At 43.8% G+C, this 23,432-nt stretch overlaps 1 protein-coding gene across 1 annotated transcript in view; it reads right to left on the reverse strand.

The window, feature by feature from the left end:
- Positions 1 to 23,432, reverse strand: part of tarbp1 (TAR (HIV-1) RNA binding protein 1) — a 400,954-nt gene that overhangs the window by 69,708 nt on the left and 307,814 nt on the right. Inside the window, 1 exon segment of the mRNA XM_063057295.1 lies at positions 4,824 to 4,960. Within this exon segment, the coding sequence (XP_062913365.1) occupies positions 4,824 to 4,960 (137 nt within the window).

The raw sequence follows: 23,432 nt of genomic DNA on the forward strand, positions 1-23,432 counted from the left end.
GTCCCGATATGCTTCCATCCCCCATCAGGAAGGTCTCAAAGCCCTCCACTTCTTTTTGGATTCCAGACCTAACCAGTTCCCCTCTACCACCACTCTGCTCCGTCTAGCAGAATTAGTCCTTACTCTTAATAGTGGCTCCTCCCACTTCCTCCAAACTAAAGGTATAGCCATGGGCACCCGTATGGGTCCTAGCTATGCCTGCCTTTTTGTTGGCTTTGTGGAACAATCTATGTTCCAAACCTATTCTGGTATCTGTCCCCCACTTTTCCTTCGCTACATCGACAACTGCATTGGTGCTGCTTCCTGCACGCATGCTGAGTTCGTTGACTTCATTAACTTTGCCTCCAACTTTCACCCTGCCCTCAAGTTTACCTGGACCATTTCCGACACCTCCCTCCCCTTTCTAGATCTTTCTGTCTCTATCTCCAGAGACAGCTTATCTACTGATGTCTACTATAAGCCTACTGACTCTCACAGCTATCTGGACTATTCCTCTTCTCACCCTGTCTCTCGCAAAAATGCCATCCCCTTCTCACAATTCCTCCGTCTCCGCCACATCTGCTCTCAGGATGAGGCTTTTCATTCTAGGACAAAGGAGAGGTCCTCCTTTTTTAAAGAAAGGGGCTTCCCTTCCTCCACCATGAACTCTGCTCTCAAACGCATCTCCCCCATTTCACGCACATCTGCTCTCACTCCATCCTCCTGCCATCCCACTAGGAATAGGGTTCCCCTTGTCCTCACCTACCACCCCACCAGCCTCCGGGTCCAACATATAATTCTCCGTAACTTCCGCCACCTCCAACAGGATCCCACTACTAAACACATCTTTCCCTCCCACCCCCCGCTTTCCGTAAGGATCGCTCCCTACGCAACTCCCTTGTCCATTTGTACCCCCCATCCCTCCCCACTGATCTCCCTCCTGGCACTTATCTGTGTAAGCAGAACAAGTACTACACATGCCCTTACACTTCCTCCCTCACCACCATTCAGAGCCCCAGACAGTCCCTTCAGGTGAGGCGACATTTCAACTGTGAGTCGGCTGGGGTGATATACCACGTCTGGTGCTCCCGATGTGGCCTTCTATATATTGGCGAGACCCGACGCAGACTGGGAGATCGTTTCGCTGAACACTTATGCTCTGTCCGCCAGAGAAAGCAGGATCTCCCAGTGGCCACACATTTTAATTCCACATCCCATTCCCATTCTGATATGTCTATCCACGGCCTCCTCTACTGTAAAGATGAAGCCACACTCAGGTTGGAGGCACAACACCTTATATTCCGTCTGGGTAGCCTCCAACCTGATGACATGAACATTGACTTCTCAAACTTCCGCTGATGCCCCACCTCCCCTTCGTACCCCATCCGTTATTTATTTATATACACATATTCTTTTTCTCTCTCTCCTTTTTCTCCTTCTGTCCCTCTCACTATACCCCTTGCCCATCCTCTGGGTTTCCCCCCCCTCCCCCTTATCTTTCTCCCTGGGCCTCCTGTCCCATGATCCTCTCATATCCCTTTTGCCAATCAACTTGCCAGCTCTTGGCTCCATCCCTCCCTCTCCTGTCTTCTCCTATCATTTTGGATCTCCCCCTCCCCCTCCCACTTTCAAATCTCTTACTAGCTCTTCTTTCAGTTAGTCCTGACGAAGGGTCTCGTCCAAAACGTTGACTGTATCTCTTCTGAGAGATGCTGCCTGGCTTGCTGCGTTCACCAGCAACTTTTATATGTGTTGCTTGAAATTCCAGCATCTGCAGATTTCCTCATGTCAGCAACTTCCTTAGCAGTTTGCGTAGATTCAGCATGACATTTAAAACTTTGACAAGCCTCTGTACAAGTTCACACAATTTGACTTGAAATTTCCTTCAGGAAAATAGGCCAGAGTTCCAGGTGTAATTTTTTATTCTTTTTATTTATTAAGATACAGCACCAAGTAAGCCCTTTGAGCTGCACCACCCAGCAATCCCTGATTTATTCCTAGCCTAATCTCTGGACAATTTACAATGACCAATTAACCTACCAACCAGTACATCTTTGGACCGAATGAGGAAACCAGAGCACCTGGAGAAAACCCTCTTGGTCAAGGGGAGAACATACATGCTCCTTACAGTTTGCGGTTGTGGGATTTGAACCCAGGTTGCCTGCTCTGTAAAGTGTTGTACTAACCACTACTCTACCATGCTGCCCAATTTATAGGCAGCTGGTAATGTCTACCAGTTGCCTATATTAACAGTATTACAAGGGGAACTTGTTGACTTTAAGAAAGGATAAGGAGGGTGAGAACATGCACAGACCCACATCAGGGGGTCAGCGCTGGATGGAATGAGCAGTTTTGAATTCCTGGGTGCTGGCATATCAACAATAATCGCCCTGGGCCAAGCACATAGAAGCAATCACAAGGGAAGTATGAAAGTATCTTTAGTTTCTTAGGAGGTTTAGTTTGTCATCTCAATTGAACAGTCTTCTTCAGATGAACTCTTTAAGTACCCTGATTGGTTGCATGATGGTCTGGTACATCAATTCAAATGTGCAGGACCATATGAAGCAGCAGAGAGTACAGAACTCTGCCCAATACATGAAAGCAACATCCTTCTGCCTTTGCACCACTGGTAGTATCAACAGGAGGCACTGTACGGGTCATCATCAAATATACCCCCTCCCCTATCCTGGCCATGCCATCTTGGGTTGGAGGTAGAGAAGACTGAAGTCCCACACCACCAGGTTCAAGAATAGCTACTTCCCATCAACCACTCGGTTCTTGAACCCCAATTGTAAAAACAGCGTATAATTTATGCTTAATTGATATTTTTCCTGTGAATGCTGCTTATGTGATGCTATGTGCCTGTGCTGCTTCTGCAAGCAAGCCTTTTATTGCACCCAAGCATACGACAATAAATCCAACTTTTGATTTTGATGCCCAAGTCCAAGAACTTCCTGAGACTTATCTGCCTTTATGGGACCCTCAGAAGCCCTCCATTTGTTGGGGTTGACCATGGAGGCTGCGCCTAGCAAGTCAGGGTGCATTATATGAAGAGTAAACCATTGTCCATGTACCCTCTCCTCAATGCTGTTGGATCCAAAAGAACAGCAGAGACTGATAGTCTGGCACCAGCAACATCACAGGAGTTGCTAATCTGCATTGAACTCAATGTAGGACTGCCTTACGGACTCCAGCTCTGGATTATTCCTCGGGGTTTACTCCCGAAGCCTTCCCCATAAGTGGACATTGCCGCAAGGCAGCGGAGGTTTGAAGTTGAGTTTTCCTTCTCCTCGGTGAGCTTTCAACCACAGCTGATGAGCCCCATCTGTTCGAAACAACTAGTTTTAAAGTGCCAGCAAGCCGCCCTTGCACCATCTCCTGTCAGTTGAAACAGTTCCACTGGAATAGTAGCTAAGCCGCATGTGAAGGCCCAGAGCAGGACTTGGTTGTCAGAGGCTATTTGAGATGCACGTCATTGGAAGTATTGAATAGGTAATGGGAGCTTATCCCCACTAATAACCCCGGCTATAACAACATGAAGAAACCTTATTGGGATTAATAGAAGGTCAGTATCCAGTAAATTATACTCTGACTCGATTCACAGCTACTATAAGGCCTGAGTCTCTGCTTTCACTGGGTGATATTCACCACGCAAAACAGTAACTTTTAAAAAATCAGGAACGAAACTTTAACGTGGTTGAAATACTTCCCAACTTCCCTACTGTTAGAGAGTATTCTGGAGTTATGTGAATATATCAGATATTAATTCAAACAAGAACCAGTCTTCAGTTCTGAATGTAAATTGCAAATAGTAATTGGCTTGAAGTTAAAATAAATAAATAAAACCATTTGTGTGGAGCACAGAAAGGGTGGGGGGCGGCGGGGTGTTGGCTGGCAAGAGATATGGTTTGCAAAGTGAAGTGACCGTGAGACGCTCTCATGCATCAGCCAAACTTTATATGTTAATTGCCCTGCATCAAACAAGGAAGATGTGGGCTAAGTTATTGTGACTCGAATTCAAGAGAGTAGACCAGATTGATGTTGTCACTTTACATATCAAACATCATCACAGGTAAAGACAATCAATTTGTGTACTCAGAGTTCACCCTAACAACATTGAATCTGTGTCCCTGGGATCTCTGTCCTGAGAAACTTTTATACCATTTGTGTGAATTACTTTGACCCAACATAGGTATTTGAACATTCAGAGACGTCTCCCACTATAGATATGTAATTTAAAGGAATATTGTCAATACAAAATATTAAAAGAAATGATGTCATTATAACTATTGAAATTGTATTGAGTCACCCACCGTTATCCATGATCTTAAGGGTATAAAGTGTGATGTATTTTGTATTTCAGATACTCTATAAAAATTGCCTGCTTGTTGGTGTGAGTAAAGACACCAGCTTCAGTCACTATGTCATCAAATTCAGTGTCTCTGCAGTGACAGGCACAGAAGTCCAATCAGACTATGGAGTTTACAAAGCTATCACATTCCCTTATTAATTTCCCCTGAGACCTATTCTCCCTACAACATGTTACCCACCTATACCAGGGCAATCTACAGAGACTATTTAACATACCAACCCATGTCTTTTGGGTGGGGAAGGAAATTGGAGCAGTCAGAATTGAAAATAACACCAAGAAATACAACTGGCAAAGTAAATTGGGTTATTTTCTAGATACATTAATCTACACAAGGTTAACTCTTTCATGCCATGTGTGGATATATAAAAAGACTGCCCACTTACCCTTTTGTAGCAGACATTTTACAAAGGGAACAAGACCATGATCCCTGTTAAGCACATCTGTTCAATATACTGAGGGAGGTGTAACTTACCCCAGCAAAAACACGGTTTTATCTGGGAAACTATAGTGAGCAAGATCCTGGCTGTTGGCTGTCTGTTCCACTCCAATGATGGTGTGCCCTTCGGTTTTCTTCTGCTGCAGGTAGTCAATCAGCTGATCGGGTCTCACCTGTAAATTGACAAGACTTGAAGTTAAAGAAATACGGACTATACTCACTGTGGCCATTTTATTATGTACGCTTCTTCGTTAATGCAAATAACTAATCAGCTAGTCATGTCATGTGGCAGTAACATAATGCAGACATGGTCAAGAGGTTCAGTTGTTGTTCAGAATGGGGGAAGAAATGTGATTTAAGTGACTGTAACCATGGAACAGTTGTTGGTACTAGATGCAGTGGTTTGAGTATTTCAAAAACTGCTGATCCCCTGGGATTTTCACGCACAATGAGAATGGAGCAAGAAACAAAAAAAAAATTCAGTGAGTAGCAGTTTTGAGTAAATGAGAGAGTTAGAGGAGAATGGCCTGGCTGGTTCACGCTGACAGGAAGACAACAGTAATTCAAATAAGCACATATTACAACAGTGGTGTGCAGACGAGTACCTCTGAACACATATTGAAGTGGATGGGCTACAGCAGCAGAAAACCACAGACATACAATCAATGGCCACTTTATTAGGTATGGAACGTTCATAGTAAAGTGGCCACTGAGTGTATATTGGAACATAATCTAGGATTTACTCATCTTGTTGCACTCTTCAATGACAGGCTACGCAAGCACATCACCTTTCTTCAAATGAAGTTCCCACGTCCTCGATAAATCACATCTGCCAATTTACATTCATGACTGGACAAGCTAAGGTAAAACTAGGCAGGTTTTTCCCAGTGGAACACCTTGCCTTCCAGTAATATTTATGTATTTCTGTGTAGTTATCTTAATTCACCAACTCTGTATCAGAGAGTTGTAGGTAACTGCAGTTCTGGCTCCCACCCAGTTCGCTTCAAGTTCAAAGTAAATTTATTATCAAAGTATGTATGTGTATATCAACAAATGCTGCCCTGAGATTCATTTTCATGTAGGCATTCACAGTAGATCAAAGAAATACAATAGAATCCTTGAAAAACTACACAGAAAGACTGAAAGAAAGTTAACAAATTTCATATCACATGCCAGTGATAATAAACTTGATTCTGATTCTGATTCTGACAACCAATGTGCAATAGAAGAGAACTATGCAAGTACAAAAAAAAAGATAGTAAATAAATAAATAATATAGTATACAATATACTGGTAAACAGGTATACCATTTTGGATACTGTTGGGGGGATGACCTAGCAGAGGAAAGTCACAGCGTTCATGTCCTGTGACTCAGAAGGGAAGGGGGAAGAAGAGGCACACTGTGGTGATGGGGGATTCATTAGGCAGGGGAAGAGAAAGGAGCTTCTGTGGATGAGAACAAGATTCCGGGATGGTATGTTGTTTCCTAGGTGCCAGGGTCCAGGACCTCTAGGATCAAGTCTTCAGTATTCTTAAGCAGGAGGGTGAACATCCAACGGTCGTGATCCATGTAGGTGCCAATGACGTAGGTAGGAAGAGTGACAAGGTGCTGTAAAGTAAGTTCACGGAGTTAGGTGCAAAGTTAAACATAGAAAACCTGCAACACAATACAGGCCCTTCGGCCCATAAAGGGCAGGACCTCGAGGGTTGTGATCTCAGGATTTCTACCCATGCCACGTGCTAGTAAGGCCGGAACTAGGAGGATTATACAGTTTAACAGGTGGATTAGGAGAAGGTGTAGGAGGGAGAGCATAAAATGTTTGCATCATTGGGCTCTCTTTCAGGGAAAGGGGGACCTGTACAGGAAAGGAACTAATATCCCAGTGTGAAGGTTTGAATGGGAACCAGAGTGCCAGAACAGATAGTGGAGAGGTTGCGGAGGCAGGTGCTGATAAGACCTCAGTCAAAGTCAGGAATCAAAAGGTTGAGCATAGTACGACTATTGTCCTGAGCTGTGTATATGTCAATGCAACAAGTCTCGTAGGACAGACAGATGAACTTAGGGTATGGATCAATACCTGGAAATATGATGTTGTAGCCAGTAGTGAGGCTTGGTTACAAGAGGGGTAGTTCAGATTTCAGGATCATTGGGACCTCTTCTGGGGCAGGTGGGACCTGTACAAGAGAGACGGGTTACACTTGAACTACAGAGGGACCAATATCCTTTCAGGGAGGTTTGTTAGTGCTATTGGGGAGGCTTTAAACTAGATTTGCAGGGGGATGGGAACCAGAGTGCCAGAGCTGACAGTGTGGCTGGGGTGAAAATAAATGATGTTGAAAGTTTAAGCAAATCCGCTGATAGAAAGGTTGTGAGTGGTGGTAAAAATCTTCTGAGGTGTATATATTTCAATGCTAGGAGTATTGCGGGGAAGGCGGATGAGTTGAGTGCGACGATTGACACGTGGAATTATGATGTTGTAGCAATTAGTGAAACTTGGCTACAGGAGGGGCAGGACTGGCAGCTTAATATTCCAGGGTTCCGATGTTTCAGATGTGATCGAGGCAGAGGAATGAAAGGTGGGGGAGTAGCATTGCTTGTTAGGGAAAATATTATAGCAGTGCTCAGGCAGGACAGATTAGAGGGCTTGTCTACTGAGTCCTTATGGGTGGAGCTGAGAAACAGGAAAGGTATGGCCACATTAGTGGGATTGTATTACAGACCACCCAATAGTCAAAGAGAATTGGAAGAGCAAATCTGCAGAGAGATAGCAGGCAACTGCAGGAAACATAAAGTTGTGGTGGTAGGGGATTTTAACTTTCCATACATTGATTGGGACTCGCATACTGTTAGGGGTCTAGATGGTTTAGAGTTTGTAAAATGTGTTCAGGAAAGTTTTCTAAATCAATATATAGAGGGACCAACTAGAGGGGATGCAATATTGGATCTCCTGTTAGGAAACGAATTAGGGCAAGTGACAGAAGTCTGTGTAAGGGAGCACTTTGGTTCCAGTGATCATAACACCATTAGTTTCAATTTGATCATGGACAAGGATAGATCTGGTCCTACGGTTGAGGTTCTGAACTGGAAGAAGGCCAAATTTGAAGAAATGAGAAAGGATCTAAAAAGCGTGGATTGAGACAGGTTGTTCTCTGGCAAAGATGTGATTGGTAGGTGGGAAGCCTTCAAAGGGGAAATTTTTAGAGTGCAGAGTTTGTATGTTCCTGTCAGGATTAAAGGCAAATTGAATAGGAATAAGGAAACAACAGGAATTCTGCAGATGCTGGAAATTCAAGCAACACACATAAAAGTTGCTGGTGAACGCAGCAGGCCAGGCAGCATCTGTAGGAAGAGGTGCAGTCGACGTTTCAGGCCAAGACCCTTCGTCAGGACTAACTGAAGGAAGAGTGAGTAAGGGATTTGAAAGTTGGAGGGGGAGGGGGAGATCCAAAATGATAGGAGAAGACAGGAGGGGGAGGGATAGAGCCAAGAGTTGGACAGGTGATAGGCAAAAGGGGATACGAGAGGATCATGGGACAGGAGGTCCGGGAAGAAAGACAAGGAGCGGGGGGGACCCAGGGGGATGGGCAAGAGGTATATTCAGAGGGACAGAGGGAGAAAAAGGAGAGTGAGAGAAAGAATGTGTGCATAAAAATAAGTAACAGATGGGGTACGAAGGGGAGGTGGGGCCTTAGCGGAAGTTAGAGAAGTCGATGTTCATGCCATCAGGTTGGAGGCTACCCAGACGGAATATAAGGTGTTGTTCCTCCAATAAGGAATAAGGAACCTTGGTTCTCAAGGGATATTGCAACTCTGATAAAGAAGAAGAGGGAGTTGTATGAAATTGTATAGGAAACAGGGGGTAAATCAGGTGCTTGAGGAGTATAAGAAGTGCAAGAAAATACTTAAGAAAGAAATCAGGAGGGCTAAAAGAAGACATGAGGTTGCCTTGGCAGTCAAAGTGAAGGATAATCCAAAGAGCTTTTACAAGTATATTAAGGGCAAAAGGATTGTAAGGGACAAAATTAGTCCTCTTGAAGATCAGAGTGGTCGGCTTTGTGCGGAACCAAAGGAAATGGGGGAGATTTTAAATAGGTTTTTTGCATCTTTATTTACTAAGGAAGCTGGCATGAAATCTATGGAATTGAGGGAATCAAGTAGTGAGACCATGGAAACTGTACAGATTGAAAAGGAGGAGGTGCTTGCTGTCTTGAGGAAAATTAAAGTGGATAAATCCCCGGGACCTGACAGAGTGTTCCCTCGGACCTTGAAGGAGACTAGTGTTGAAATTGCGGGGGCCCTGGCAGAAATATTTAAAATGTCGCTGTCTACGGGTGAAGTGCCGGAGGATTGGAGAGTGGCTCATGTTGTTCCGTTGTTTAAAAAAGGATCGAAAAGTAATCCGGGAAATTATAGGCCGGTGAGTTTAACGTCAGTAGTAGGTAAGTTATTGGAGGGAGTACTAAGAGACAGAATCTACAAGCATTTGGATAGACAGGGGCTTATTAGGGAGAGTCAACATGGCTTTGTGTGTGGTAGGTCATGTTTGACCAATCTGTTGGAGCTTTTCGAGGAGGTTACCAGGAAAGTGGATGAAGGGAAGGCAGTGGATATTGTCTGCATGGACTTCAGTAAGGCCTTTGACAAGGTCCCGCATGGGAGGTTAGTTAGGAAAATTCAGTCGCTAGGTATACATGGAGAGGTGGTAAATTGGATTAGACATTGGCTCGATGGAAGAAGCCAGAGAGTGGTGGTAGAGAATTGCTTCTCTGAGTGGAGGCCTGTGACTAGTGGTGTGCCACAGGGATCAGTGCTGGGTCCATTGTTATTTGTCATCTATACCAATGATCTGGATGATAGTCTGGTAAATTGGATCAGCAAGTTTGCTGATGATACAAAGATTGGAGGTGTAGTAGACAGTGAGGAAGGTTTTCAGAGCCTGCAGAGGGACTTGGACCAGCTGGAAAAATGGGCTGAAAAATGGCAGATGGAGTTTAATACTGACAAGTGTGAGGTATTGCATGTTGGAAGGACAAACCAACGTAGAACATACAGGGTTAATGGTAAGGCACTGAGGAGTGCAGTGGAACAGAGGGATCTGGGAATACAGATACAAAATTCCCTAAAAGTGGCGTCACAGGTAGATAGGGTCGTAAAGAGAGCTTTTGGTACATTGGCCTTTATTAATCAAAGTATTGAGTATAAGAGCTGGAATGTTATGATGAGGTTGTATAAGGCATTGGTGAGGCCGAATCTGGAGTATTGTGTTCAGTTTTGGTCACCAAATTACAGGAAGGATATAAATAAGGTTGAAAGAGTGCAGAGAAGGTTTACAAGGATGTTGCCGGGACTTGAGAAACTCAGTTACAGAGAAAGGTTGAATAGGTTAGGACTTTATTCCCTGGAGCCTAGAAGAATGAGGGGAGATTTGATAGAGGTATATAAAATTACGATGGGTATAGATAGAGTGAATGCAAGCAGGCTTTTTCCACTGAGGCAAGGGGAGAAAAAAAACCAGAGGACATGGGTTAAGGGTGAGGGGGGAAAAGTTTAAAGGGAACATTGGGGGGGCTTCTTCACACAGAGAGTGGTGGGAGTATGGAATGAGCTGCCAGACGAGGTGGTAAATGCGGGTTCTTTTTTAACATTTAAGAATAAATTGGACAGATACATGGATGGGAGGTGTATGGAGGGATATGGTCCGTGTGCAGGTCAGTGGGACTAGGCAGAAAATGGTTCGGCACAGCCAAGAAGGGCCAAAGGGGCTGTTTCTGTGCTGTAGTTTCTATGGTTTCTATGGACTGGCAGCTCAATGTTCCAGAGTTCCAGCTTTAGGCCTCAGGCCTCACCCCTCTGCTTGTTGCTGCCTCGAACTGCCTGCAGGCCACTGACAACATGGCGGCAGTGGGTGGCCTCAGGTTGGGCCCCAACTTCGGCCTTACCAAGTGATGGCACCGTGACAGCTGGCGGGCTACAACAGCGAGGATGACCATCAGGCAGTGGGCTGGGAACAGCTGCAAGATCTGGCCAAGGTGGAGCAGCAGGAGTACTGGTGAAACAGCGAGGGCCAGCCCCCAGGGCACAGCTAGATTCTAGAGTCAGAGGTCAGCCCTGCTCTGAGGTCCAGAGTGGCATGTTCACAGGCTGGTTTATTACCAATGACTCGTCAGGAAATTTGCTGTTCTGTGGCAGCTGCGGATGCTCTAGATGCATAGACGCTGCCTGGCCTGCTGAGTTCCTCCAGCATTTTGAATGTGCTGCTTGGATTTCCAGCATCTGCAGATTTTCTCTTGTTCAGATGGAATATAAGGTATTTCCATCTCCCCCACTTTCTGCTCACCACAGGGATCGCTCCCTACACGACTCTCTCGTCCATTCATCCCTCCCACTGATCTCCCTCCTGGCACTTGTCCTTGCCAGTGGAAGAAGTGCTCCAGCTGCCCCTACACTACCAATAACCCTCATGCCTGACTAATCAAGAACCTATCAAGACTTGCCTTAAATATACTTGGCCTCCACAGCTGCCTGCAGCAATGAATTCCACAGACTCAACACCTCATCTTCCTCCTCATCTTCATTTCTAAAAGGATGACCATCTATTTCTTAGGCTCACCCACATTACTCTATCAAGTCCCTTCAACAGTTGATAGGTTTCGATGACTGAACCCCAAATTCTTCTCAATTCCAATGACTACAGGCCCAGAGCCATCAAAAGCTCTTTAATATCACAAGTCCTTCAATCTTAGAACCATTTTCATAACAATATCAAAGTAAAAGCTTTTCCAAGTGTTTAAAAAATAGAGAGAGATAAGAGTGGATATAGGACCACTAGAAAATCAGACCGGAGAAATAACAAGGGACAAAGAGATGGCAGATGAACTAAATGCAAATTTTGCATCTATCTTTACTGTGGAAGACACTAGCAATATGCCTGATGACATAGTGTGTGAAGGAAGAGAAGTGGGTGCAGTTACTATTATAATGGAGAAGGTGCTCAAAAATCTGGAAGACCTAAGGGTACATAAGTCACCTAGACCAGATGAACTGCACCCTCGGGTTCTGAAAGAGGTAGTGGTAGATATTGTGGAGGCATTAGAAATGATCTTTCAAAAATCATTGGACTCTGGCATGATGCCAGAGGACTGGAAAATTGAAAACGACACTGCACTTTTTAAGAAAGGAAGAAGGCAGCAGAAGGGAAATTATAGTCCAGTTAGCATGACCTCAGTGGTTGGGAAGATGTTGGAGTCAATTGTTAAGGATGAGGTTATGGAGCACTTGGTGACACAGGATAAGATAAGATAAAGTCAGCATGATTTCCTTAAGGGAAAATCTTGCCTGAGGAACCTGTTGGAATTCTTTGAAGAGATTACAAGTAAGATCGATAAAGGGGATGCAGTGGATGTTGTGTATTTAGACTTTCAGAAGGCCTTTGGCAAGGTGCCATACCTGAGGCTGTTTACCAAGTTAAGAGCCCATGGTATTACAGGAAAGTTACTAACATGGTTAGAGCATTGGCTGACTGGTAAGAGGCAGTGAGTGGGAATAAAACGATACTTTTCTGGTTGGCTGCCAATGACTAGTGGTGTTCCGTAGGGGTCAGTGTTGGAACCACTTCCTTTTATGCTGTATATCAATGATTTAGATAATGGAACAGATGGCTTTTTGCCAAGTTTGCAGATGACATGAAGATTGGCGGAGGGGCAGGTAGTGTTGTGCAAACAGGTAGGATACAGAAGGACTTAGACAGATTAAGAGAATGGGCAAGGAAGTGGTAAATGAAATACAATGTTGGAAAATGCATGGTCATGAACTTTGGTAGAATAAATAAATGTGTAGACTATTTTCTAAATATAGAGAAAATCCAAAAATCTGAGATGCAAAGGGATTTGGGAGTCTTTGTGCAGAACACCCTAAAGGTTAACTTGTAGGTTGAGTCAGTGGTGAGGAAGGCAAATGTCATGTTAACTTTCATTTCAAGAGGTCTAGACCAGGGATATAATGTAAAGACCAGGCTTTATAAGGCACTGGTGAGGCCTCACCTCGAGTATGTGAACAGTTTTGGGCTCCTCATCTAACAAAAAGTGTGCTGGCATTGGTGAGGATCCAGAGGAGATGCACAAGGATGGTTCCGGGAATGAAAGGGTTATCATACAAGGAATGTTTGATAGCACTGGCTCTGTACTCACTGGAATTTAGAAGGATGGGGGGAATCTCGTTGAAATCTTTCGAATGCTGAAAGACCTAGATAGAGTAGATGTGGAAAGGATGTTTACCATGGTTGGGGGAGTCTCGGACAAGACAATACAGCCTCAGGATAGAGGAGCATCCATTTAAAACAGAGATGTGGAGAAATTTCTTCAGCTAGAGGCTGGTGGATTTGTTGAATTTATTACCACAGGTAGCAGTGGAGGCCAGGTCGTCATGTATCTGACATTGCCTCAAAGGTTACGGGGAGAAGGCTGGGGAGTGGGGCTAAGGAAGGGGACAAAAGGATCAGCCATGGCCAAATGGTCTAATTCTACTGCTATGTCTTATGAGCCTCCTTTAAACCCTCTCCAATGTCAGCACATCCCTTTCATGCATGAAATTTATGGAATAAGATGAACTTGTAACACAGTTACAAATTGGCATGAATGACATTGTAGCAAGTACTGAATCATGGCAGAAAGAAGATCATAACTGGGAGCTTAACGTCCAAGATTACACATTGTATCGAAAGGACAGGTGGGGCGGGGAGATGGTTGGTGGGTCTGTTGGTAAAAAATGATATAGAATCAGAAAGTGTTGAATCATTGTGGGTAGAGCTAATAAACTGCAAGGGCAAAAAGACTCTGATGGGAGTTATACAGACCTCCCAGACAGTGGTAAAGATGTGGTCTACAAACTACAATGGGAAATAGAAAATGCATGTCAAAACAGTAATGTTACAATAGTCATGGGGGATTTCAATATGTAGGTAGATTGGGAAAATTAGGTTGGTGCCGGATTCCAAGAGGGGGAATTTCTAGAACGTCTCCCTCAATGTCGCAAAAACAAAGGAGCTGGTTGTGGACTACAGGAGGAATGGTGACAGGCTAACCCCTATTGACATCAATGGATCTGGGTGAACAGCTTTAAGTTCCTCAGCATAAACATCACCGAGGATCTTATGTGGTCTGTACATACCAGCTGTGTGGTGAAAAAGGCACAACAGCGCCACTTTTACTCCAGAGGGTTGAAAAAGTTTGGTATGGGCCCCCAAATCCTAAGAACTTTCTATAGGGGCACAAACAAGAGCATCCTGACTGGCTGCATCACTGCCTATTATGGGAACTGTACTTCCCCCAATTGCAGAACTCTGCAGAGAGTGGTGCAGACAGTCCAGCACATCTGTAGATGTGAACTTCCCTCTATTCTGGACATTTACAGAGAGAGGTGTGTAAAAAGGGCCCGAATGATCTTTGGGGACCCAAGTCACCCCCAACCACAAACTGTTCCAGCTGCTGCCATCTGGGAAACAGTACCGCAGCATAAAAGCCAGAACTAACAGACTCCAGGACAGCTTCCACCAGGCTATCAGACTGATTAATTCATGCTGAAACAAATGTATTTCTATGTTATATTGATTGTCCTGTTGTACATACTATTTATTATAAATTGCTATAAATTGCACATTGCACATTTGGACGGACATGTAATGTAAAGATTTTTACTCCTCATGTATATGAAGGATGTAAGTAATAAAGTCAGTTCAATTCAATTCAATTATAAAGGCTCAGCATTATCTCCTTGATTTTATATTCTATTCCTTTTGAAATAAATGCCATTTGCCTTCTTTACCACAGACTCAACCTGTGAATTAACCTTCTGGGAGTCTTTCGTGAAGATTCTTAAGTCCCTCTGCACCTTTGATGTTTGAACACTCTCCCCATTAAGATAACAGTCCACACTATTGTTCCTTTTACCAAAATACATATCGTACATTTCCCAACACTGTATTTCATCTGCCACTTTTTTGCCCATTCTTCCAATTTGACTATGTCCTGCTGCAATTGCATTGCTTCCGCAGCACTACCTGCCCCTCCACTGATCTTGGTATCATTCGCAAATTTTGCCACAAAGCTATCAATTCCATTATCCAAGTCATTAACAAACAATGTGAAAAGCAGCAGTCCCAATATTGACCCCTGAGGAACACCACTAGTCACTGGCAGCCAACCAGAAAAGGCCATCTTTATTCCCACTCGCTGCCTCTTGCCTGTCAGCCAATCTTCTATCCATGCCAGTATCTTTCCTGTAAAACTATAGGATTTTATCTTGTTCAGCAGCCTCATGTGTGGGATCTTATTAATTGCCTTTTGAAGATCTAAGTAACTGATATCCACTGCCTCTCCTTTGTCCACCATGCTTGTTACTTCCTCAAAAAACTGCAACAGATTTGTCAGGCAAGACTTTCCTTTACAGAAACCTTGCTGACTTTGACTTATTTTATCATTAATCTCCAAGTACCCCAAAACCTTATCCTTAATAATAGACTCCAACACATTCCCAACCACTGAGGTTAGGCTAACTGGTCTATAATTTCCTCTTTTTTTTTGCCTTCCTACCTTCTTAAAAAGTGGAGTGACATGTGCAATCTTCCAGTCCTCCAGGACCATGCCAGAATGAAATGATTCTCGAAAGATCGTAACCAATGCATCCGTTATATCTTCAGCAGCCTCTCTCTCTGGGATGTAGTCCATCTGGTCCAGGTGACTTATCCATCTTAAGACCTTTCAGTTTGCCTAGCACATTTTCCTTGCAATAGCAATGGCACTCACTCCTGCTCCCTGATACTCATGGATCTCTGACACAGTGCTAGTGTCTTCAACAGTGAAGAATGATGTTAAGTATGCATTAAGTTCATTTGCCATTTCTTTGTCCCCCATTACTACCTCACCAGCATCATTTTCCAGTGGTCCAATATCAACTCTCACCTCCCTTTTACTCCTTACATAACTGAAAAAAATTTGGTATCCTACTTTACATTATTGGCTAGTTTGCACTCATATTTCATCTTTTCCCTTCTTATAGCATTTTTAATTGCCTTTGGTTGGATTTTAAAAGCTTCTCAATCATCCACCGTCCCTCTCACTTTTGCTGCCTTATATGCCCTTTCCTTGATTCCGAAGGACTGGAAAATTACAGATGTCACTAAGCTCTTCAAGGGAGAGAGGCAGAAGAAAGGAAACTATAGGCCAGTTAGTCTGACCTCAGTAGTTGGGAAGACATTGGAGTCCATTGTTAAGGATGTGGCTTCAGGGTACTTGAAGGCACATGATAAAATAGACTGTAGTCGGCATGGTCTCCTCAGGGAAAACGTTGCCTGAAAAATCTGGTGGAATTCTTTGAAGCAATAACAAGCTGGATAAACAAAGGAGAATCATTGGATGGTGTGTACTAGGATTTTCAGAAGGCCTTTGACAAGATCCTACACATGAAGCTGTTTAACATGCTATGAGCCCATGGTATTACAGGAAAGATTCTAGCATGGATAAAGCAATGGCTGATTGGTAGGAGGCAAAGAAAGAGAACAGAAGGAGTCTTTTCTGCTTGGCTGCAGTTGACTACTGGTGATCCACAGGAGTCTGTGTTGGGTCTGCTTCTTTTCACATTACAGATCATTGATTTGGATGAGAATTGATAGCTTTGTGGCCAACTTTGCAGACAATACAAAGATAGTTGGAGGGGCAGGTAACGTTGTGGAAATAAAGAGGTTACAGAAGGTCTTAGACAGAGTAGGAGAATGGGCAAAGAAATGGCACATGGAATACAGTCTCAGGAAGTGTATGGCCATGTACTTTGAGAGAAGAAATGAAAGGGTTGACCATTTTCTAAATGGAGAAAAAATTCAAAAATCTGAGGTGCAAGATTCCCCCCAAAGGTTAATTTGTAGGTTGAGTTGGTGATGTGGAAGGCAAATGCAATATTAGCATTCATTTCAAGAGGACTAGGATATAAAAGCCAAGGTGTAATGTTAAGGCTTTATAAAGCACTGGTGAGGCCTCACTTGGAGTATTGTGAGCAGTTTTGGGACCCTTATCTTAGAAAGGTGGTGCTGACATTGCAGAGGGTTCAAAGGAGGTTCATGAAAACTATTCCAGGATTGAAAGGCCTATCGTGTGAGGAGTATTTGATGGCTCTGGGCCTATACACATTGGAATTCAGATGACTGAGGGGGTATCTCATAAAAACTTGTCAAATGGTGAAAGGCCTCAAAAGAGTGGATGTGGAAAGGATGTTTCAATGGTGGGAGAGGCTAAGACCAGAGGATGTAGCCGCAGAATAGAGGGATTTCCGTTTAGTTGGAGATGAGGAATTTCTTTAGCCAGAGAGTGGCGAATCTATGAAATTCATTGCCACAGGCCATTGTGGAGGCTAAATCATTGGGTATCCTTAAGGCACATGTTGATACATTCTGATATGGAGAGAAGGCAGATGATTGGGGTTGAGAGGGAAATGGATTAACCATGATGAAATGGCGGAGCAGAATCAATGGGCCAAGTGGCCTAATTTTGCTCCTATATCAGTGTTGGTGTGTGGCCAAGTGGATAAGGCGTCTGTCTAGTGATCTGAAGGTCGCTAGTTCGAGCCTCAGCTGAGGCAGCATGTTGTGTCCTTGAGCAAGGCACTTAACCACACATTGCTTTGCGATGACACGGGTGCCAAGCTGTATGGGTCCTAGTGCTCTTCCCTTGGACAACATCAGTGTCGTGGAGAGGGGAGACTTGCAGCATCGGCAACTGCCGGTCTTCCATACAACCTTGCCCAGGCCTGTGCCCTGGAAACCTTGCAAGGCACAAATCCATGGTCTCACGAGACTAACGGATGCCTAGCTCCTATATCTTATAGACATATACAGCTCAGAACAGGCCCTTCTAACCCAATGAGTCACATCAGCTAGCAACCCACCTGTTTTAACCCTAACCTATTCACAGGACAATTTACAATGACCAATTCACCTACTAACTGGCATTTCTTTAACTGCGGGCAAAAACCGGAGCACCTGTGGGGAGAACATATGAACTCCTTACTGATGGCGCCAGAATTGAACTCGGAGCTCGGATGCCTGTGTGGTAAGAGCATCGTAGTAACCATCACAATACCATTACGCCAATACTATACTTTGGAACACAGTTCCTTCTACACTGCGTGGGTGCACAGTAACTGAAACATCCCTGCATGTACAGCCTTTGTTGCCGTGCAGCTGGAATTGGATGCATTTCGAAAAAGTTTACGAAAGATTTTCTTTGTTGTACTCCATTTTATTATACCCTTCAATTAAAAAATAAAATCTAAAGGATGTAATTTTTCAATTTCATTCAAAATATCTTTAGTATGCATATTAGAAAAAAAACATTTAAAGTGCCGGTCTCTTTTCAGGCCATGTTAAACCTTCCCGATCAGAGCAATTGTTGGTCTGCGCAGAAGTAACATTGTTTGGGACAAACTGTTCTATTTGGCTGATCCACATTGTGTGACCGCTCTGCTCTTCTGCAGTACCTTAAATACCAGCTTCTCACTCTAATCAACCCACTGTGTCAAGGCCCTGGCATTTAAAACCAGCAGCGGGACAAGTTTTGGCAAACCATGTCTAAGCAGTTATAGACAATAGACAATAGACAATAGATGCAGAAGTAGACCATTCGGCCCTTCGAGCCTGCACTGCCATTCTGAGATCATGGCTGATCATCTACTATCAATACCCGGTTCCTGCCTTGTCCCCATAACCCTTGATTCCCCTATCCATAAGATACCTATCTAGCTCCTTCTTGAAAGCATCCAGAAAATTGGCCTCCACTGCCTTCTGAGGCAGCACGTTCCACACCTCCACAACTCTCTGGGAGAAGAAGTTCCTCCTCAACTCTGTCCTAAATGACCTACCCCTTATTCTTAAACCATGCCCTCTGGTACTGGACTCTCCCAGCATCTGGAACATATTTCCTGCCTCTATCTTGTCCAATCCCTTAATAATCTTATATGTCTCAATCAGATCCCCCCTCAATCTCCTTAATTCCAGTGTCTACAAGCCCAGTCTCTCTAACTTCTCTGTGTAAGACAGTCCGGACATCCCAGGAATTAAACTAGTGAACCTACACTACACCTCCTTCACAGCCAGGATGTCCTTCCTTAACCCTGGAGACCAAAACTGCACACAATACTCCACGTGTGGTCTCACCAGGGCCCTGTACAAATGCAAAAGGATTTCCTTGCTCTTGTACTCAATTCCCTTTGTAATAAAGGCCAACATTCCATTAGCTTTCTTCACTGCCTGCTGCACTTGCTCATTCACCTTCAGAGACTGATGAACAAGTACTCCTAGATCTCTTTGTATTTTTCCCTTACCTAACTCCACATTGTTCAGATAATAATCTGCCTTCCTGTTCTTGCTCCCAAAGTGAATAACCTCACACTTGTTCACATTAAACGCCAGCTGCCAAGTTTCTGCCCACTCACCCAGCCTATCCAAGTCACCTTGAATTCTCCTAACATCCTCATCACGTCACACTGCCACCCAGCTTAGTATCATCAGCAAACTTGTTGATGTTATTCACAATGCCTTCCTCTAAATCATTGAAGTAAATCGTAAACAGCTGTGGTCCCAATACCGAGCCCTGTGGCACCCCACTAGTCACCACCTGCCATTCCGAGAAACACCCATTCACTGCTACACTTTGCTTTCTATCTGCCAAACAGTTTTCTATCCATGTCAATATCCTCCCCCCAATACCAGGAGCTCTGATTGTACCCACCAATCTCCTATGTGGTACCTTATCAAATGCCTTCTGAAAGTCAAGGTACACCACATCCACTGGATCTCCCGCGTCTATCTTCCTGGTTACATCCTCAAAAAACTCCAATAGATTAGTCAAGCATGATTTGCCCTTGGTAAATCCATGCTGGCTCGGCCCAATCTTATCACTGTTATCAAGATATGCTGCTATTTCATCTTTAATAATGAACTCTAGCATCTTCCCCACTACTGATGTTAGGCTAACAGGGCAATAGTTCTCTATTTTCTCCCTCCCTCCTTTCTTAAAAAGTGGGATAACATTAGCCATTCGCCAATCCTCAGGAACTGATCCTGAATCTAAGGAACATTGGAAAATGATCACCAATGCATTCGCAATTTCCAGAGCCACCTCCTTTAGTACCCTAGGATGCAGACCATCTGGACCTGGGGATTTGTTAGCCTTCAGTCCCATCAGTCTACTCATCACCGTTTCCTTCCTAATGTCAATCTGTTTCAGTTCCTCTGTTACCCTATGTCCTTGGCCCATCCGTACATCTGGGAGATTGCTTGTGTCTTCCCTAGTGAAAACAGATCCAAAGTACTTATTAAATTCGTCTGCCATTTCTCTGTTTCCCATAACAATTTCTCCCAATTCATTCTTCAATTCATTCTTAACTATCTTCCTTCTCTTCACATACCTAAAAAAACTTGGAGAAAGGAAATGGAAATACAGCAAATCCAACACAAAAATTCAAGGTTCAAGATTGTTTAATATCATTTCCTGTACACAAGAGTAAAGGAGAATGAAATAATTGTCACTCCGGATCTGCCGCAGCATAAAAACAAGTAAGATAAATAACACAATAATAATAAAAAACAAACAATATATATTAGCAAACAACAGGAATTCTGCAGATGCTGGAAATTCAAGCAACACACATCAAAGTTGCTGGTGAACGCAGAAGGCCAGGCAGCATCTGTAGGAAGAGGTGCAGTCGACGTTTCAGGCCGAGACCCTTCGTCAGGACTAACTGCAGTTCCTACAGATGCTGCCTGGCCTGCTGCGTTCACCAGCAACTTCAATATATATTAGATTAGATTAGATTCAACTTTATTGTCATTGTGCTGAGTACAGATACAAAGCCAATGAAATGCAGTTAGCATCTGACCAGAAATGCAAAGAACAGTGTTATTTACAAAATAACTGCGAATAAAAAGTAAGTGCTACAGCACTCAAATATAGAAGTACTGAGACAGTACAATATGACTGCAATACTGCTTAGCGCTGTGACGTGAGGTTCAGCAGGGTCACAGCCTCAGGGAAGAAGCTCTTCCTGTACCTGCTGGTGCGGGAGCGGAGGCTCCTGTAGCGCCAATCAGATGGGAGGAGAGTAAAAAGTCCATGGTTAGGGTGGGATGCATCCTTGATAATGCTTTTCGCCCTGCCGAGGCAGCATTTACAGTAGGTATTCTCAATGGTGGGCAATTGGGTGCCGATAATCCGCTGGGCAGTTTTTACCACACGCTGGAGTGCTTTGCAGTCTGATACAGGACAATTGCCATACCACACTGAGATGTAGTTGGTGAGTATGCTCTCAATGGTACAGCGGCAAAAGTCTGTCAGTATCCTGGGACAGAGGTGAGCTTTCTTGATGCTCCACAGGAAATAAAGGCGCTGTTGGGCCTTTTTGATCAGGATGGAGGCATTCAGGGACCAGGTGAGATCCTCCAAAATGTGGACACCAAGGAATTTGAAGCTTGATACACACTCCACTACAGCTTCATTGATGTAGATGAGGACGTGAGTATGGCCCCTAGCATGCCTGAAGTCCACAATGATCTCCTTGGTCTTCTGGGTGTTAAGGGCCAGGTTGTTGTCAGCACACCACGCGGCCAGGTGCTGGACCTCGTCCCTGTAGGCCGTATTTACGTATATATATGTAAGATAGCTAAGGTATACATAGATTGATACTGTGTCCATAAAGTGACACTAGGTTATACATAATGCCAGAAAATAAAGTTCAATGTTCCAAGTAAAATCTATTATCAGAGTACATACATGTCACCACAGACAATCCTGAGATTCATTTTCCTGGGGGCATACTTAGCAAATCTATAGAACAGTAACTGTAAACAGGATCAATGGACAACAAACTGTGCAGACACAAATATAAAGAAATTATAATAAATAATGAGATCATGAAATAACAAAGATAAAGTGCCCTTAAAGTGGGACCATCGATTGTGGGAACATCTGAAATAGAATGAATGTTGTTATCCCCTTTTGTTCAAGAGCCTGATGGTTGAGAGGTAGTGACTGTTCTTGAACCTGGTGGTGTAAATCCTGAGGCTCCTTACTGTCTACCTGATGGCAGCCGCGAGAAGAGAGCATGGCCTCGTGTCGATGCTACGTAGCCAGCACAATCATGAAGGACCCCACCTACCCTGCTCATGGACTGTTTGTTCCCGATGTTGGGGAAGTCCAGAACGAGGGGTCACAGTTTGAGGATAAAGGGGAAGCCTTTTAGGACCGAGATTAGGAAAAACTTCACACAGAGTGGTGAATCTGTGGAATTCTCTGCCACAGGAAACAGTTGAGGCCAGTTCATTGGCTATATTTAAGAGGGAGTTAGATATGGCCTTTGTGGCTAAAGGGATCAGGGGGTATGGAGGGAAGGCTGGTACAGGGTTCTGAGTTGGATGATCAGCCATGATCATACTGAATGGCAGTGCAGGCTCGAAGGGCCAAATGGCCTACTCCTGCACCTATTTTCTATGTTTCTATGTCCTACTCCCATCAGAGGCGGCTACGTAGCATCCACGCCAGGACACCAGATTCAAAAACAGTTATTTTTCGCAAGCAGGAAGGCTGATCAACATCTCCACCCACTAACCCACCCCTCCACACCCCCAAACACAACTACTTTTTCATTTCCTGTCGGTATTCTTATGTACAGGCACTCTTGTGCCTAGCGTCACTTTATGGACAGACAATCAATCTATGTCTCTAAGCTATCTTATACACTTATATTTATTGTGTTTTTTATTACTTTTTTGTTTTTTATTATTATGTTTTTTTGTGCTGCATCAGGTCTGGAGTAACAATTATCTTGTTCTCCTTTATTCTAGGGTACTGGAAATGACATTAAACAATCTTGAATCTTGAACAAATGAACAATGCTGGAAGTTGTCAGCAGATCAAAGAGAATCTGTGGCGAAATTGGCTCTGTGTCTTGCTCCACAAATGCCTGATCTGCCGAGAGCTTCCATCATTTTCTGTTTTTGCTTCTGTTCCGAGTGGTGCTTCTTGAAGGAGATGCTGCAAATGCCAAGTATGCCATTATAGCTACATCATTAATGATACACTTTGTGGGCACAAAAATAGAATGTGCAGGTGCTTGGCAGCTTTATTACTTACCATCCCTATTCCACCAGAGAATTTTACTAATTACTTTCAAAGCTGGGCTGTTCACATTTGGAACTGAAATGCAACCCCTTTTATATTTACATACTGCTCTTCCTAATAATACAAGATAAAGGACTGGTAATGTGAAGCAGTTTTGCCCACAGATAATAATTTGAAATCTATAATGCATCAGTGATTAGTGACTCTAATGAATTAGTTATTATCTACAAAGATCAGGCTCCTGAACCTCTGTGGATAACTTCACTCACCTCAGCACTGAACAGATTCACTTTCAAGGACTCTGCAGCTCATGTTCTCAGTATTTATCTACACTCAGTGGCTGCTCTATTAGTACCTGCTCATTAATGCAAATATCTTTCAGGTCATCATCAGAAATAGGAGCTGAGAAGGCAAACGTGAAGATGAAGTGGAGAGAGGGGGGGTCTATTCATGAAATATTGACTCATTTACCAGTTGAGCACTTTT

This window comes from Mobula hypostoma, chromosome 8 (assembly GCF_963921235.1).
Source record: "Mobula hypostoma chromosome 8, sMobHyp1.1, whole genome shotgun sequence".
Classification (NCBI taxonomy): Eukaryota; Metazoa; Chordata; class Chondrichthyes; order Myliobatiformes; family Myliobatidae; genus Mobula; species Mobula hypostoma.